The 16,486-nt window shown below is 50.8% G+C and overlaps 1 protein-coding gene across 9 annotated transcripts in view; it reads right to left on the bottom strand.

Moving 5' to 3' along the window:
* Nucleotides 1-5,229: 5,229 nt before the first annotated feature.
* The window catches only part of Arhgef7 (Rho guanine nucleotide exchange factor 7), a 112,503-nt gene continuing 101,246 nt past the window's right edge, over nt 5,230-16,486 (bottom strand). For 4 of the 9 annotated variants that reach the window (XM_013115779.3, XM_013115777.3, XM_013115776.3 and 1 more), the window contains 5 exons: nt 16,204-16,380; nt 9,142-9,241; nt 8,808-8,862; nt 7,447-7,512; nt 5,230-7,370 (listed from right to left, as the gene is read on the bottom strand). In XM_013115779.3, coding sequence (XP_012971233.1) covers nt 7,251-7,370; nt 7,447-7,512; nt 8,808-8,862; nt 9,142-9,241; nt 16,204-16,380 — 518 coding nt within the window. In that variant the 3' untranslated portion in view covers nt 5,230-7,250. Of the gene's footprint in view, nt 7,513-8,807; nt 8,863-9,141; nt 9,242-13,667; nt 16,381-16,486 lie in introns of those variants that run through there. The other 5 variants (XM_013115781.3, XM_005073318.4, XM_013115778.3 and 2 more) reach the window with 4 other exon arrangements.

A 16,486-nucleotide genomic window follows, 5' to 3' on the forward strand; every position in this document is an offset into this window, starting at 1 on the left:
GGGCTCCAACTGCAATGTTCTTCAAGGCTCTTCTCTGCGCACAGAACTGGAGGCTGACACAGGGCTCTGCCTGCAGAGGCCATGCTGCTCTCATCACTTGCTAACGTAGATGCAGTGTTTAATTAACTTGGTTTTATTTGTAAACAAATGTGGCTGGCATTTAATAACGGAGAGAATGTGTGGCTCCTGCAAATGTACAAAATTAAAAGCCGGTGGCTGTACAATGTGAGGGAAATTAATTATCCTGGGAGCTCCTGCTCCCTGGGGTGGCTGGTGATCACCCGCCACTGGAGAAGCAAGTGCAGACAGATGGGAAATGGCTGTCCTGAGTGCGGAGGGCCGGGAAGCAGGGGTTGCCTGTCAGAACCCCTTCTTTCAGTTTCCCTAATTCACCAAGAGCAGAGCCCTGCCACAGGCTGCAGGACAATCTGGGTTCCATGAAGTGAGCACTCAAGTCCAAGACAGACCAGGGCTCAGGCCGCTGGCCTGGTGTGTTCAGAGGGAAGGTGTGCGCACGTTCCCAGCCCACAGTGCCACCAGCAGGGCCCACAGGGCACCTGTGAGTCATTCCCAAGACCAGGTCTGTGTGGTTCCCCAGAGTCTGTCCCTGTTGGGTACTCCTCTGTATCCGTGTGAACCAGGCTTCCTGAGGTACTCTCTTCACAAGGCGCTAACCCATTCTCGCTCACTCCCATTCCCTGAAAATCTGCAGGGCTTTTTGAGGTGTAGAACAGAAACAGGGACAAACAAAAACACAGGGCTTTCGAGGCATGGCAAGGAGAGGAGAGTTGCCACCCTTACGCGTCAGGCCTCTAAGTCATTACTACAGGCATCTCCTTCGACCGCCGCCTCCTTCCACAGCCTTTGGTCTTCATCTTCATTTCTATTTAATGCTTTTTTGCTGTTAATAAAAATGGAATATTTGTACCTGACCTATGAGAAATTGATTTCTAGACAAAAGTTGCATTGTGCAATATGATTTTTAATCACACTTGTGCATTTTTTACACAAAACAGCAGTGGGTGCTTCAGTAGGTTTTCTATGACCTGTGGATCCCCTTTGCCAAGAAGGTACTGGGATAGCAGATGAATGTGGCTCTCTTTATTTCTCACCAGAGAAGCTTACCTTTCCATTGTCACTAATGCGGTGCTGGCAGTAAGTCCAAATCCCCAGAAAAAAGACAGACAGACAGACAGACAGACAGACAGACACACACACACACACACACACACTACAGAGCCTGCAAAACTTTGTGGCTGGTTAGAGCTGTGAAGAACTAGAATGTTACAGATCTATATCCAAACAATCCAGGGCTGTGGTCAGTCCTGCAATAGTCACTTAATGCCCCATTTCTGGATTAAACCTAACATCCCTGTGACCATCAGGTAAAACCTTTTAGCAATGTATCAATATAGTGCCATCCCCGAGAGCTAAGGACCTCACTTGACAGCCTCCGCTAGTATCCACACACCCCCCGAGAGCTAAGGACCTCACTTGACAGCCTCCGCTAGTATCCACACCCCCCCCCCCCGAGAGCTAAGGACGTCACTTGACAGCCTCCGCTAGTATCCACACCCCCGAGAGCTAAGGACGTCACTTGACAGCCTCCGCTAGTATCCACACCCCCCGAGAGCTAAGGACGTCACTTGACAGCCTCCGCTAGTATCCACACCCCCCCCGAGAGCTAAGGACCTCACTTGACAGCCTCTGCTAGTATCCACACCCCCCCCCCGAGAGCTAAGGACGTCACTTGACAGCCTCCGCTAGTATCCACACACCCCCCGAGAGCTAAGGACCTCACTTGACAGCCTCCGCTAGTATCCACACACCCCCCCCCCCGAGAGCTAAGGACCTCACTTGACAGCCTCCGCTAGTATCCACACCCCCCCCCCAGAGCTAAGGACGTCACTTGACAGCCTCCGCTAGTATCCACACCCCTCCCCCCCCCCCAGAGCTAAGGACGTCACTTGACAGCCTCCCCGGCTTCTCAGAAAGACCACTGCTTCATTGTTGCCAACTGTGTTATTTCCATGAGTGTCACTAAGGGCATCCAACTGTGATGTCTTTTGATTTATGTGTGACTGTGGAAACTCATCTAACTGCTCGGGGACACTATTTGCTTCGTGAGGTGGGGGCTGCACTTAGTCAGGTTTTGTGTAAGTTCTCAATTGTTCCGTCTCTGCCACACCAGCATAGTGATTTCCATCAGTGGCATTCTCAAAACCCATCCGACAAGTAAGGCTTTGCCTCCAGGAAATGTCATGCCGAACTGTTTTACTTTGAAGCCAGAGAGTTGGATCCCGAACACAGTGGGGTTAGCACACACCGACCCAACTCTTCCTTTAGCATTGTCTGGATCTTTTTGTTATTCATGGACTTCGCTGTTACAGTCTAGCCGAGGCTGGCGCGGAAACTTAGATGTGCCAAGTGCTGGCTCCTTTCTGTCCTCCGGATTTGTCTTGAACATCACACTTGTCCTCACTCATACCCAAGAGGAGCACTGTGTGTGTTGGGGTGGGGGCATCTTCAGAGGCAGGATCTACATCTTTGACTATTGTTCTGTCCATTTTCAGACTTTCTTCTAGAAACACATCATTTCGCCTTCATGTACAAGGTCACTGGCACCAAGACGGTCAGGGTTCCCTGGAGGCAGCAGAAGCAGGCTCCAACGATACCATAGGGAGCTCTGTGGATCTGGATAACCACCGTGACTGGGAGGAGTGGGGAGGGTGAGAGCAGAGGCCGGGAAGGGAAGGAAATGAGGACTGGCTGGAGCCCAGTTGAGGACAGACATCCCAGGAACAGGGTTGCCCCTGCACTGCTGTCGGGGCCCATAAAGATGGCTCTACTCCATCTTGACTCAAGTTCAGAGAACTCAAAACTGTCCTTAGTAAGGACCTAAAGGTCTAAGGCTTAGCTACAGTAGGACGTTTGATCTTAGCCTAGGTTGTCTTATCTAAATAACAGACTTGGTCTGAGGTGTGGTTACTCTTGACCCTCAAGGCCAGATAACGAGAAATTCAATATAAGGTGTGGTTACTGAATCCTTGGTTAAGGTATTTAAGAATGGTGAAAAGTAAACTCAGGGGTGTCCAGCAATAACTAACTCTGACATCTATCCCGTGTCTCCGTCTTTTCCTCTAATGTCTTTAGCTAGCCTGTCTTCATCCCCCTCTCAGGTACGAACCGTGGGCAAGTCGGCTGGCTCCGACTACAGCCCCGAGAACAGTCTCCCACACTGCTGCAGGGACAGGTGCTGGGTGCAGGAGCCTCATTGGGCAGTGGGGAGCATTGAGACTGCAAGCGGTTCCAGCAGAGGGGACAAAAGACAGGCTGGGGGCAGAGGAATGGGGAACTCAGGCATTTCACAAGGGTTTAAATCAGGGGCTGCTGTGTAATCAGTTCTTGCGATTCCAGAGCCCCATTCAGAAAACTCTGCTTACATTTCCTCCACAAGTAGGGGTTCTAGAATTTAAAACAACAACAACAAAAGCAAAACGAAACAAAACAAAAAACCCAAAGGTTTAATCTGCCTCAAGCCTGGAGCGCTCAGCCAATTACAACACAAATCTCTGGTTATTTTTGCCTGAAATAACTGAAACCCTGGAGATTTCAGATTCTGAGTTCCTCTTGGTTCTCATCTGAATGATGGCTGGCCAGACATTCTGCATGGCTGCCTTAGCACCTGATACTGCTGTCCATCCGGGTCCTGCACTGACACAGAGCCTTTCTGGACAGATCATCACCCCATCGCATCCAGGAACCCTCACTGAGCTCACACTGCTCACTAATGGACTAGGACTGAGGTTGTGTGCATGCATGGAGTTGTATTTTTGAAGCAAGGTCTTAACTGCGTCACCACAGCTGGCCCTGGACATGCAGCATTCCCATGTGTGGGGTGTGTCCTGGCCTACGCCTGTACCCGCTGCCTGCAGGCTTGCTTTCTGGATGACCAGTGAGCCATTTGGTACAGGATGCTGAAAACCACGAAGCACTGAGGAACAAGACAGGGTAGTCACACCCAGGATGACCTGCCGCTGCGTCTCTCTGAGTGAGAACGGCTCCGCAGGCTCATGGGCTTGCCTCTGTGGTCTCCAGTTGGTGGAACTGTTTTGGAAGGACTAGGTGATGAGCGGTTGGAGGAGGTGCCACTGGGGGAATGTGTTGAGATTTCCAAAGATGGGCAGTCTCTGGTGTGCTCCTGTGGTTAGACAGGAGCTCTCGGCTGTTGCTGTGGCACTGCCTCTGCTCCAACGCCACAGATGACCCTCTGACACCAGAAGCTGTTAAACACTTTCCCCTGTAAGCCGCCTTGGCCCTGGTGTTTCACCAGCAATAGAAAAGTAGCTAACACACTGGGTTAGCTCAGCGCCAGTGAGCAAGAATAAGGTTTCTGAAAGGTGACCCATTGCTACAGCTTGGATCTTGAGTGCCAGCAAAGACCTGGGTGCTCAATGAAGGCTTGGCCAGCAAAGACCTGGGTGCTCAATGAAGGCTTGGTCCCAGAGTGGTAGGTAATACTAGGAGACAGTTGAACCGTCAAAGTTAGGACACATGGGGTGTTCTTGAAGGGGACGACTGAAGGACCCTGGCCCTCCTGTTTGTCCCTGGCTCCTTGAACATCATACAGCAAATGAATCCTTCACCACCACAAGACACTGTGCCACCACAGGCCCATTGTGGCAGAGCTAAGTCACCAGGGGTCATGTAACAGAAACGTAAAGCCAGTACACCCCAGGCTCACCTGCGCAGCTCCTAGCTTTGTGACTCCAACTGGCAGCAGAGCCCACCCCAGCCTTTGAGGTTGTCTTCCTACCCTCAGGACTGGAGAGAGAGGTCCCTTCTCTCTCGGTACCTCCATCAGAGCCAGAAGGGCTCCTACGGCAATTCTTGTAGAGGACCCACAGCCTTTTGTTCAAATCCGTGCAGTGGCCCACATGCTAGCACCTGTTATTACGCCAATGATAAATTCGGGGAGCAGGGGGACTACCTCTACAACTTCTTTTCCTAAAGCTGTCTGTTTCCTTCGCTTACCATCCTCAAATGTTCCCTAACATGATTTCAAAGGTTACACGTTCTTTTCCTACTTCAATGCATCAGGATTTTAAAACCTAAAAAGCCAGTGCGCTCACACACACACACACACACACACACACATGCATGCACACACGCATGCACGCACGCGCACACACAGACTCTCTCTCAAAGAAGATAAAGTGACACGTTTTATGAGATAAGAAAAGTGGGGAGTTTAATAATTCCGGGGTGTAGCACACACACTGCAGTAGTAAACGCCGCATGCTGTCTGCCAACACCGGGTTTCCTGTAGTGTCTGGATGCCCCGGGCACCCCAGGGAAGGGGGGATTGGCATGAAGTGCGCACAGGCGCATGGACCGCAGATGAGGAGTACAATGGAGCTTCGGGGGCTGCTACATCGCAACATGGTTCAGAACGGAAAGTGCTTCACATCTACAGGGTAGGAAATGGCTTCATCCCCCTCATCCCTTAGAGAAACGGAGGAGTGACAGTTAGCGAATGGCGCCCTGGGTTGCTGGTACCAAAGCCCCACCTGAGGAGACTCGAGGAGAGAAGTGGGTGAGCACAGCAGGTCAGGTTTTAAAAAGAACTGCTCAGCGGCAGTCTCACTCCCTGGAGAGCCTGGAAGACGCTGGATCCACAGAAAGAAAAGGCGGTGTGCCCACACAACCTCTAGCCACCCCGTCCAGGGCAGGCAGGTTACCACACGAATACTCATGGAAACTCCAAGCGAATCATTAAGGCAGGTCTGTAAGAAATTGTCCTGGGGCATGGATGCTGACCTCAGTGGTGGCGAGGCCAGTGGCAAATATGGTCTTTGTTTACTCTTGGCGGAGGAGCTGCACAGCAACCCCAGGCACCTGTCGCCAGCAGTGGAGGGATGCAAGGAGTGTTGTTCCTGAGTTAAGGTCTACTGTGACAGCAACACACTGTCTTTTGCTGCAGTGTCTTTTGGGTCAGCAAAGTGCTTGGAAAGCAGGGCTTACCAAAAAGCACGAGAACACCTCCCCTTTCCTCACTGGGCACAGAGCAGTAAGATGCTAACCGAGTGGGAGGCTCTGATGAGAGGCCTAAGCAAGGTTGGGTGGATCCTGACAGACGCAAGCCACAGACACTGCAACCAGTCAGGAGTGTAGAGGAGGAAGAGAACAGAGCGCCTCCCGGGACCTGCTCAGAAACTGCCACACAGGACAGGGCGCGGGGGCTGGGTCACGTCCTCAGGAGAGGCTGCGCTGAAGCTCCTTGCAGCCACACCGCTACTCAACACCTTTCTACGGAAAAATTTCTCTGGCTTCGAAACAACCTCGTTGGAAGAAGGAAGCAGACAGCCAAGCTCCTGAGGTCACTGTCACTTATTGCCAAACCAGAGGCAAGCCCTGGCCCAACAGAAAACAGGGCTTCCAGTCCAGCCCACCTGCCTTCCAGGGCCTACCTGGGTCTGGGGAGGCCGCAGAGTAGGGCACGGCACAGCAGGGCGCAGCCCTTTCGGGGGCCCTCGCTGCGGATATGTATTGCTTTATTCTTGCTCAAAGTGGGGAAGAGGGCTTTCCGTGGCCTGGACAATGCTGACTGCAGTCTAAGGCAAGCAGAGACTAGCCGGCCGAAAACACCCTGCAGTCAAACCCTGCCCGCCCGGCAGCACCGGCTGGAGAATATGGAATAAATAACACATCTATATACAGGGTCTAGTTCTCTTGGGGGAGGGCCAAGCACAAGACCGGCCCACTTCTCCACACTGTGACACATTCGTGTGACCCAGAGCCCAGCCAGGATGGGGCAGCAGAGCGAGTATCCCAGGCAGATAGCAATGTCACCTTCCTAGAATCCACGGTCCCCTGGGCACAGCCACAGGCCTGAGACAGGAATACTGCAGTTAAGAGGGGGTTGGTGACACAAGCACTCACTGTGCCCAGGTGGGGCGTTCCTGATGGCACCGCAAGTCAGCCGCCCAGGCATCTACTGCTTTACCCTCCTGCTCCCAACACTTCATGAATACAACTCCCAATCCCTGCGGCCAGAACGGCTGAGGAGGCAATCCTAGCAAGAGGGTTAGCCCAGTCACATCACAGGTGTGCGCTCAGAGGTCAGTATTTACAACAAGTACACAGGTATGCTATTTATAGATTCAACTCAAGTCCAAACGCCAGAGGACTCTGATCAGTCACTGCATGGAGAAGTTGGCAGACATATATGCTCAGCCCAGTTCTCAGTGTTATACCTCACGCGTAACTACGTCAGCAACAGCCTGATGAAGACCACCTGCGTTAGTCCTGAACGTCCCTGTGCTTGGGCCGAGGACCACAGCCTTGGCTGGGAACTTCCAGTCTTCGGCCTGTGGGAAGGAGGTCAGTCTATAGATTGGTTTCATCCCAGGCAGGGTCGTTCATGTTCTTTAGAACCCTCCTCACCAGCTTCTCTAGGTCCTTGCGAGCCTTCTGCTCCTCCTCTAAGGACTTCTTCATCTTCTTGTTATCCTGCAAGGCAAGCAGAGGCAGCAGATTCACCGCCCCGGCATCTACAGGGTCCTGCATCACGGCCGCTCCGTTAAGTTGCCCAGCTTGGCAGGGGCTGGGGCTGGTCAAAAGGGCTGAGCCATGAATGGAAGCTGAGCTACACTGGGCAGTTTCTCACTTAATCTCATGAACAAGACAACTTTATAAAACGTGCTGCAAGGAAGGGGCTGGAAATAGTGACAAGGACAATGTCTACATACCTACCACTAGCATTTTTAAATTTCCCTGTCCAGTCAAATGCAGAAAAGAAGCACCAGCAACCGAATGGACCGGGTCAGGAAGGAAGGAAGGTGTGCCGTGCTGAACACCCTCCTTCAAACCTGCCCAGCCGCTGTTGATCGTACACAGCACACAACGCTTCAGCAGGAGACAGTGCCTGCCGTGCAAGCCAGATGATCTGAGTTTGAGTCCCAGATACACAGGTGAAGAAGAGAACAACTCCACGAGGCTGTCCTGACCTCCACACACATGCCATGGCAAGTGCCCCGCCCCACATTATATACAGACTAAATAGCAAAACACAACCTGAAAGCTAAAAAGAAACAGACTGTCGGCCAGGCAGTGGTGGCGCACGCCTTTAATCCCAGCACTCGGGAGGCAGAGGTAGGCGGATCTCTGTGAGTTCGAGACCGGGCTGGACCGATAGCCTCCAAAACAATACAGAGAAACCCTGTCTTGTAAAAAAAAAAAAAAAAAAAAAGAAAGAAAGAAAAGAAAAGAAACAGACTGTCCTGCTGGCCTCAATTTTTGAAGTCAAGTAGCTAGAGGCAACCAAAAGGGTGCTATAATAGACAGTACCAAAAATTATTCTGGCAAACCCCAAAGTGGCTCATGTCCACACAGCAGTGCCAGAGAAACATTTTCTGGACTGTCACTCTTGTATTTTGAAATGAAGATTTAAAGAAATCTTTTGTTTTTGGACTTATGTGTCTGGGTGCTTTCCTGCATGTATGTCTGTGTATTATCTACACAAAGTACCCGAAGAGGTCAGAAGAAGGCATCAAGTACCCCAGGATTGAAATTAATATATGGCTGTGAGCTGCCATATAGACTCTGGAAACTGAACTTGGAGCCTCAGGAAAAACAAGCGCTCTTAACTGGGAGCCATCTCCAGCCCTTGCCTGTTCCTCTTAAGTAAGGCTGGTGGCTTTGTGATTTCCTTTTAGTTCACAATGAGTTTCATATTTAAAGCAGTATTTCCCCTTCTCTCCCATTAAAAAAAAAAAACGATTAAAAGTAAAATGTGATTGGCATACCTGTCTTAACTCTTGGACTTCATCCTTTAATGCGTACACCGTGTCCACAAGGCTCCTGCAACAGGACAAAGAGTAAGCGCAGGAAAGGCGGCGTGTGCTAAGGATGCAGGCGGCAGGGCCTCAGGGCTGCCTGGGTCAGCAGAGAACTCCGCCTACTCAGTCTCCTTGTCTAAAGTCCCAACCAGAAGGGCCTGCCTGGGAATCTCAGACTAACCTCCAGCCCAGGTCATCACCCATCAGTGAGGCTGCACCCAGTCTCCAGCGAAGGTCAGACTGCACCAACCGGAGGGGGGGAGAGAGGGGAGCCAGCCGTACAGAAAGGAAAGCACCTTACTTTTCCTCTATCACGGTCTGCCCGTTGCTTTTGGTTTCTTCAACTATAATTTTTTCTTCTTCTGGAAGCAACACTTGAGGAGCCGACTCTTTCCGTGAACCTGGTCATTGGAAAGAAAGGTCCCTCGTGAGTGGCGCGGGAGGACCAAGCAAGGGTACCTACTATACTACATGTCACTTATGCCCAAGATGTCATTAAAAAGAAAGGTCCCACTGAGCGCCTGCTTTACTACCGTCACTTACACACCCAAGGCTAGTAACTACACAGTAAAATCTTGGACCGGTTTTCTCCAGCTGTCTGCTGGATGGTCAACTAAAGCATTTCAGAGGAAAGGAAGCAGCAACAGAAAAAAACATATAAAAATCTCTAACAGCAGGTACATCAGAGGTCTGACCACATTGCATTCAATACACAACCAAATTTAAACCTTTGCCTCATTCCACCAGACCAGGAAAAAACGTGTAATTCTTGTGCGTGTAAATGAAAAACTCTAGAAATTACCTCTGGAGAGGTCGCTCAGTGTTAAGGGCTAAAAATTAACAGCTGAAACATCAAGAGAAACGTCTATACAATCATAACATTATAACATGTAGTTCAGAAAAGGTACAATTTATTATCTCAGCACTGTGAAAAATATCTGGCCCCCTTGGACACACACAACTTTGAAGGTGAAGGAAGCCAACTTCCCACAGCATCAGAGGCACGTGGTCCTGGCCCAGGTGCTGCCTGGCGACCACCTCATGTAACACGCACTGTGCAACACAGACGCCGGCCTTCAAAGGGAGGTGCCAGGGTTACACAATGTGATTACAAGCATTTGCTTATGCACACCACCTCCGGATGCTAACTGGAGGAAGGATGGGTTCTGCCATGCAGCAGGTATACCTGCTCACGGCCGTGCTTCTCGGAACGCTCTGCTGAGGGAAGCACAGGGCGTGAGGTAAGGTGACTGACTGTGTTAATTTGCTTTTGTGTTTCCGGGGTGCCCTCTCTATGTCTTCCTGAAAGCACATCAGATTTTAAGGAGCACGTCTTGTGCACCCTGGTTGGCATGGAAACCTTAGAACAGTTTGAGAGACGGCACTGTGAAGAGCAGCTCTGCAGGCAACCTAACGCAGGCCTATGCTTCTCTGAACAAACAGAGGGGAGCCACTGCTGTCTACGCTGACAGCAAGGACTTAGGAACTGTCCCTGGCAAGCGCTAGCCTTCCACCAGGGAACGATGGGGTCCTGGAAGACTGTGGCCTCAGGTCCATCCCCCCAGACCATCTCTGCGGATCAAGCCCAGGATGGCAAGGGCTGGAAACACTATGGGGAGCTCAGGAGTGGCAACCCAGCCAGGTCCACGCCACACAGCGGTTCTGCCAGTGAAAGAAGTGGCGGGCGTATGGTGATGTTGCCCAGCCTCAACCCCCACTCCCATGGGAGTAGGTGGAAGGTTGTCATTGTCCTGGTTTGCTGAGTACATGCACATGTCTCTTTGTGAAAGACTGTCCACAGATGGCCATCCCACTCTTGAAAGGGGTTCATTGACAGGCCCTGGAGAGGCCACAACATCTACCTTTCCCTCAGTGCCCCAAGTCCTGGAGCTGCAGGGCTTTGAGATGCAGAAAAACATGTTTTTAAAAACCACTGGCAGCCGGGCGGTGGTGGCGTACGCCTTTAATCCCAGCACTCGGGAGGCAGAGGCAGGCGGATCTCTGTGAGTTCGAGGCCAGGCTGGACCAACAGCCTCCAAAACAATACAGAGAAACCCTGTCTCGTAAAACAAAACAAAACAAAAAAAACCGCTAGCAGGCTGGCAATGTCAGCCCCACCTTACCCCACCCCACCCCACGCAGGGTCCAACTGACAGGCAGATGTCCCTTCCGGACAGCCTCTTTGATATGGCAGAAGCCCACTCAGGCTCCTTTCCTGTTGAGCATAGACACATGGTCACTCGGGGAAACCTGAGAGAAAGTGCCAGGTGTGTGTTCCCCTGTACCTCTCACACGAGGGCAGGTGTCTACTGTCTTTAGAAGTGAGTACATGCTCACTGTGCCCAGAAAAGTGAGGGTTTCAGTAATTCCGGTGTGTGAGCAGCTGGACCCACGCTCCTTGGTGAAGAGAGGCAGCCAGAACAGCACTTGGGTTAGCTTCGCAGGTATCCGCCGGTATCCAGCTTGGGCTGATAGCTGGTGACCGAGTTAGCGCCAAAATAAGAAGTCTTGGTGACTACTCTGTCACACTAATCTCAGCAGAGGCTTGAGAAGGACCAGCAGGTGAGAACTGAGGCCTAAGACGGCACCAAGCAGCAGTCAACACACCTGCTTTCAGTTCTTTAATCTTCTTCCGGGACAACCTAATACTTCCAGGGAGTTGACCCAGTTAATTAATCATGGAGTCTCTGCTGACTACTTGGAGTTCAAAGGGGCAGCCTTCTCTACAGAGCCATTCTTAGAGACATTCTGAAAGTCAGCTCTTACCAACGAAGTCATTAAGTAACACAATGGATTTGAGGAACTAAAACTCTATGGCCCCAGTTGTCAGTTGAAAACACACAACAGAGTCTTAGATGTACAACCGTTGTGTGTACAAGGCACTCAAGAATTAGAAATCCGAGTATGGGACCATGTTCCTGACAGGAGGTCCCATTGTTCCAGCCCTGACACGGGCAAGGGAACAGTCACTGTAGGCCCTGTCAGCAAGTCATGGGCCTGCAATTTGGGGACTATTTAACTGTGCCAACAGACACCTGCAAGCTCACCACCTGCCACCTTCCAACAGAACATGTATTTCTAAAACGACTCTTTAAAAACACATAGTCTTACAACAAAACAGGGAAGGATAACATGGCCAGGTTTGTAAGTTAGTGGACTATTTTTAAAAACGTTAAGTTTTCTAAAACACATTATATCTAGAATATTCTTACTGGCATCACAGCACACTTTTCTTGAACACCTAAATGGAATACTCTTAGTAGTGTCACAGTGCACTTCTTTTGAACACCTAACTCTGCGCACTGGTCTTTGGGGGATGGAATCAGGATCTGCTGCTGCTGTTTCCTGAAAGGCTGCGCGCCCAAGTTCACAGTGCACTTCTTTTGAACACCTAACTCTGCGCACTGGTCTTGGGGAGATGGAATCAGGATCTGCTGCTGCTGTTTCCTGAAAGGCTGCGCGCCCAAGTTCACAGTGCACTTCTAGCACACTGAGGGCTTGGGGAAATGCAAGCTCTATCGACCCACTTGGACTCCTCGCCTAAGCAGTGGACCTCTGTGGTTTCATGGCTAACAGTGTGAGAAGCGCCAGTGGCCCACAGACCCTACAAAACTGCCACTCTGCCCTCACCATTAGGGTTCCCATGTGCAAGTATAGTTAAAAACATACAGATAACAGAAGAGTTAGCAATCAGCCCCAACCTAGCAGTTCTCAGGCTGGGCTCTCCAGGGACAAACTTTCAGGTGTGTCTTACCAACCTAAGGTCCTGAGTGACGATTTCACAAGGTCACTCTTTGAGGACACTGGAATGTTGGGGGTGCCAGCAGGCTCTAGGTCCTACGGCAATAACCACTCACAGATGTGATTCAAGACTGGGACACGTTCACAGCAACAGAAACACAAGAGTCAAACACTAGTCTCGAAATCCTGCCCTGCATCATCAAAGACCACCAGGCTGTGGGCCTTGGTGGACACACACACAGATCTAACCAAGGGATCTGATTCAGAGGAGACTGTGCCTAAGGTGCCGTAGCTGAGGATGACCCCAGGGCACTCCCTCCAGGAACCATGGGGTGACACACAGCTGGGCGATTCAGCAATAACCATGTCGGCTGTCCAACTCATGCCCTGTGAGAGGTATGGTAAGTATGTGGGTACACACGTGTGTTAGCCTGCACCAAAAACAATGGCTCTCTGTCTCGATGAAGCATCTACTATTTGGGCAGAGGCTGACTTGTAACACGTTCCTCCATCATTTACACACAGTTGAAACAAATCATAACACTTAAGAGATCTCTTCAGTAGCATCCAAATCACAGAGGCTGCATTCTCTATGGGTCTGAGACTTGAAGTAGCTTTTTCCATACGAGGGAAAGGAAGGGCCGTCACCAGGAATGGCTTCTTTCTCTTCTGAACTAGGCATGCACTTCGCAAAACAAAAGACAAATGCCAGCCCTGGTCCAAATGAAGGGCGTCAAAGCTGAGCTGCTTTTCTCCTGTGAGAAGGGAGCACTGCTTCTAAGGACAAGCCCTGAAAGGACAGGGAGACAGGAAGGAAACAGCTGGGCCGGGAGGCATGCGCCCTGGACCATCCCTTCTAGGGAAGAAGCGGGCAGTGCCGAGAGTCCAGGCCAGCCAGGGCTACGCAGAAGGACCCTGCCTAGTACTATTTCAGACCACATCCCACCTCAGAAAGCGCCAGACCTCTATCACAGCAGACAGAAGGCATGCCTGTGGAAGAGGCCGGTTTGACAGAATGACCACGGCATACTCAGCTTCAACTAGGCTAGTCCCCTCCCCCATGTAACAAATGTAAAAGCCATGGGCTAGCAAATGCAAAATTTATTTCAACTGTACATAACAGATATCTTTTAAATATAAAACAGACACTTCATTGCCATGTGCAACCACAGACAGTAAGCATACTGTACAATACAATGCAACATTCAGATATACATCCAAGTGAATTTTCAAATGGGAGTCTTGTACTAAAATGGCTTTTCCCATTCACAGATAAACAGCACAATATATAGATTTCCCCAAGATCTTTTACCACTATATACACATTATTGTGTTTTGGCAATTTTATGCCGAACACCACAGAGTTAACGTAGCTTAGTAAAGACTTGTGGCGAGGACGGGTTAGACAGGAGCACTGTGGGGCCACCTGCAGAGGCCCCGGGCACGTCTTGGACCTACCTTCTCGCTCAGTCTGCCTTCTTCCGTTATCACACTCACTGCACACGGCTTTACAGAGCTGCAGAACCGTTAGGTACTATCAGCATGACTACAGCTCCACAAACGTAGAAACGATGGCCCCTCCAACGCCGTGTCCCCTCTGCCACATGAGGACCAGCTCCTGTGCCGGTGGCACTAACAAACTTCTAACCAGGTCACAAAACCAATGTCAGACATTCAAAACAAATACAAAGAAAAGTTCGGGCTGTTGTTCCGCAGCATTGACCTCAACAAAAAACACCATCCAAACGGCTCAGACTGGTAGGAAAGGACCAAGGGCAAACCATCGGAACTTTGCTTAACAATATAGACCGCCATGTCTGCTTAAGACAGCCAGCCTCACTTCTCTTGGTGTTAGGAGAAGACCTCAAGTACAGCTGTGCCTCCCTGTCGTACCACACAGCCTATGCCAGGAAACCCATGCTAAGGTAAGGCAAGGGCGAGCAGCCTGACGCAGAGTCAGCAAAGACAACACAGAATGGGCTATGACAGCCAGCAGAGCCGTTTCTGTCACCGTATGAAATCAAATAAACACAGACACTTCAGGTTTTATTTGTTTTTCAAAAATCCCGTTTGCTATTTGGTGGAAACTACAAAATCTCATTTCTACTGGAAATTAATACTGGGTGCAAGTTTTAAAAGCTTGTTCCTTGACTTTCTTATAATCCAAACTCTTTGGGGGGCATAAGCAGCTCTGTAGCCACAAGGAACAGGCAGGCAGGTGTGGGTAGCTATGCTGCCCAGCAGCTCCAGGCCATTCCCCCATCATGCACACACTCCTCCATTAGCAGCAGCAGGATCCGGCTCCCAGGACGGGAGCAAAGGGACACAATACTGTATACAAGGGCTTGGCAAGGAGGGTTATGGCCACTAGAGCTCCACATCCTGAAGGATGCAAAGACCATCACTCTTCATTTACTGTGGCACCGCTTCTGTAGACAGTGCTGCCCCTCAAGCAACAGCTAGGTGTGGTCTGCTGCTGCAGCTGAGTGCAACACCACACTCAGTTGTTGATCAGGGCCAGGGAAAATGCCACACAACACACCCCAGGGGCTGAGGGGCTGTTCCCAGACTTGCATGTGGGAACCTGCTCAGTCTTCAAGACTGCATTACAAGGAAGTACCAGAGGGAACTACAGGGCTGCTGGAAACGTAGTTTCACTGCAGCTGGTAGCCAAAGCAACATGGTGCTCACGGCTCTCACAGACAGCGCAAGTAAGGATGCGGGGCAGCCGGGCTGCAGCCAAGCCAAGCAGTCAGCCAAGCACTTCTCTGAACACAGCTGGGCTGTGCCGGCAGAGACCACAGCATCCACCTCCGAGTGCAGACTGGACAGTGCCTCGTCCTAGCACTCACTGCAGTTCAAGGAAGTGTGGTGCAATGGTTAAGTGGATGTTGAACGCGGCTGCGATGGTGAGCTCACCTTCACAAGGAGAGCTTCCCCCTCACAGCCATGGCGCACAGACGAAAAGGCACAGGGCAATGGGTGGAGACAGACTGCAGACTCTGCTCTCAACACCCAATGGCGCCAGCCCTGGTGTGCATCTGCCAGGCCCGGAGTCCATGGAGCCTTCTGCACCATCACCAAAGCAGCTGCCAGCTGGCCTGGTGCTTCGGGTACAGACACTTCACTCAATCTCTCCACAGCTACTTGGTCAAGTGCATTATACGTTAAAAAAAAATTAGATCCCTATGTGTAAGGCTAGAGTCTCCTCCGTTGTGGCACTTGGACGCAAACCTGTGTGGTTGCATAAACTAGAAAAGTGTCCATATAGCTGTATCCAAAAGGAAGTGAAACAGTTGCTACACGGAGAATTAAAAACCAAACCATCCGGGGCTTGTATAGAACACTCCCTGATGGGAAAAGCCCCTGGGGTACAGACTTGCTGGACCCACACCTCCCACCAACAGGCAGCAGTCTGAATGCGTTCTGATTGGCAATTGAGCCTCCACTAGGTACAATGGGAAATATCAAGACACTCTCCAGAGTTGTTAAAATATCACATGAGAGAGACACGGAACAGCAAGAAACGTCTAAGAAAAGCAGGCTGCGATACAAGCATTGTTAAGAAAGGCTCAGTGCGTTAGTTAGTTCTGGTGAGAGATATATGAGCAGCAGCTCTTACGGGATGCAGAACCCATTCTGTAACTATGGGCTGTCCATATACTGTCATACTCAGAGTCTTCCGAGAGGTCTGAGGGCTCCAAACGAGAAAGGCTACTGCGACGACCCAAGGAGTCTAGACTTGATTGGTCGTCATCAGCCAAGACGTGATTATGCATCAGGTCAGTGCCTTGCCATGCTAAGACGGATGAAGTGACAGGTGCGACAGGCAGAGGGGATGAGGAGGGACGGACAGGAAGAGCCACAACCAAAACATGGAACAAAAGCAAAAGGTGATGGGAAGA

Source organism: Mesocricetus auratus, unplaced genomic scaffold (genome assembly GCF_017639785.1).
Source record: "Mesocricetus auratus isolate SY011 unplaced genomic scaffold, BCM_Maur_2.0 Super-Scaffold_100031, whole genome shotgun sequence".
In the NCBI taxonomy this organism is placed as follows: Eukaryota; Metazoa; Chordata; class Mammalia; order Rodentia; family Cricetidae; genus Mesocricetus; species Mesocricetus auratus.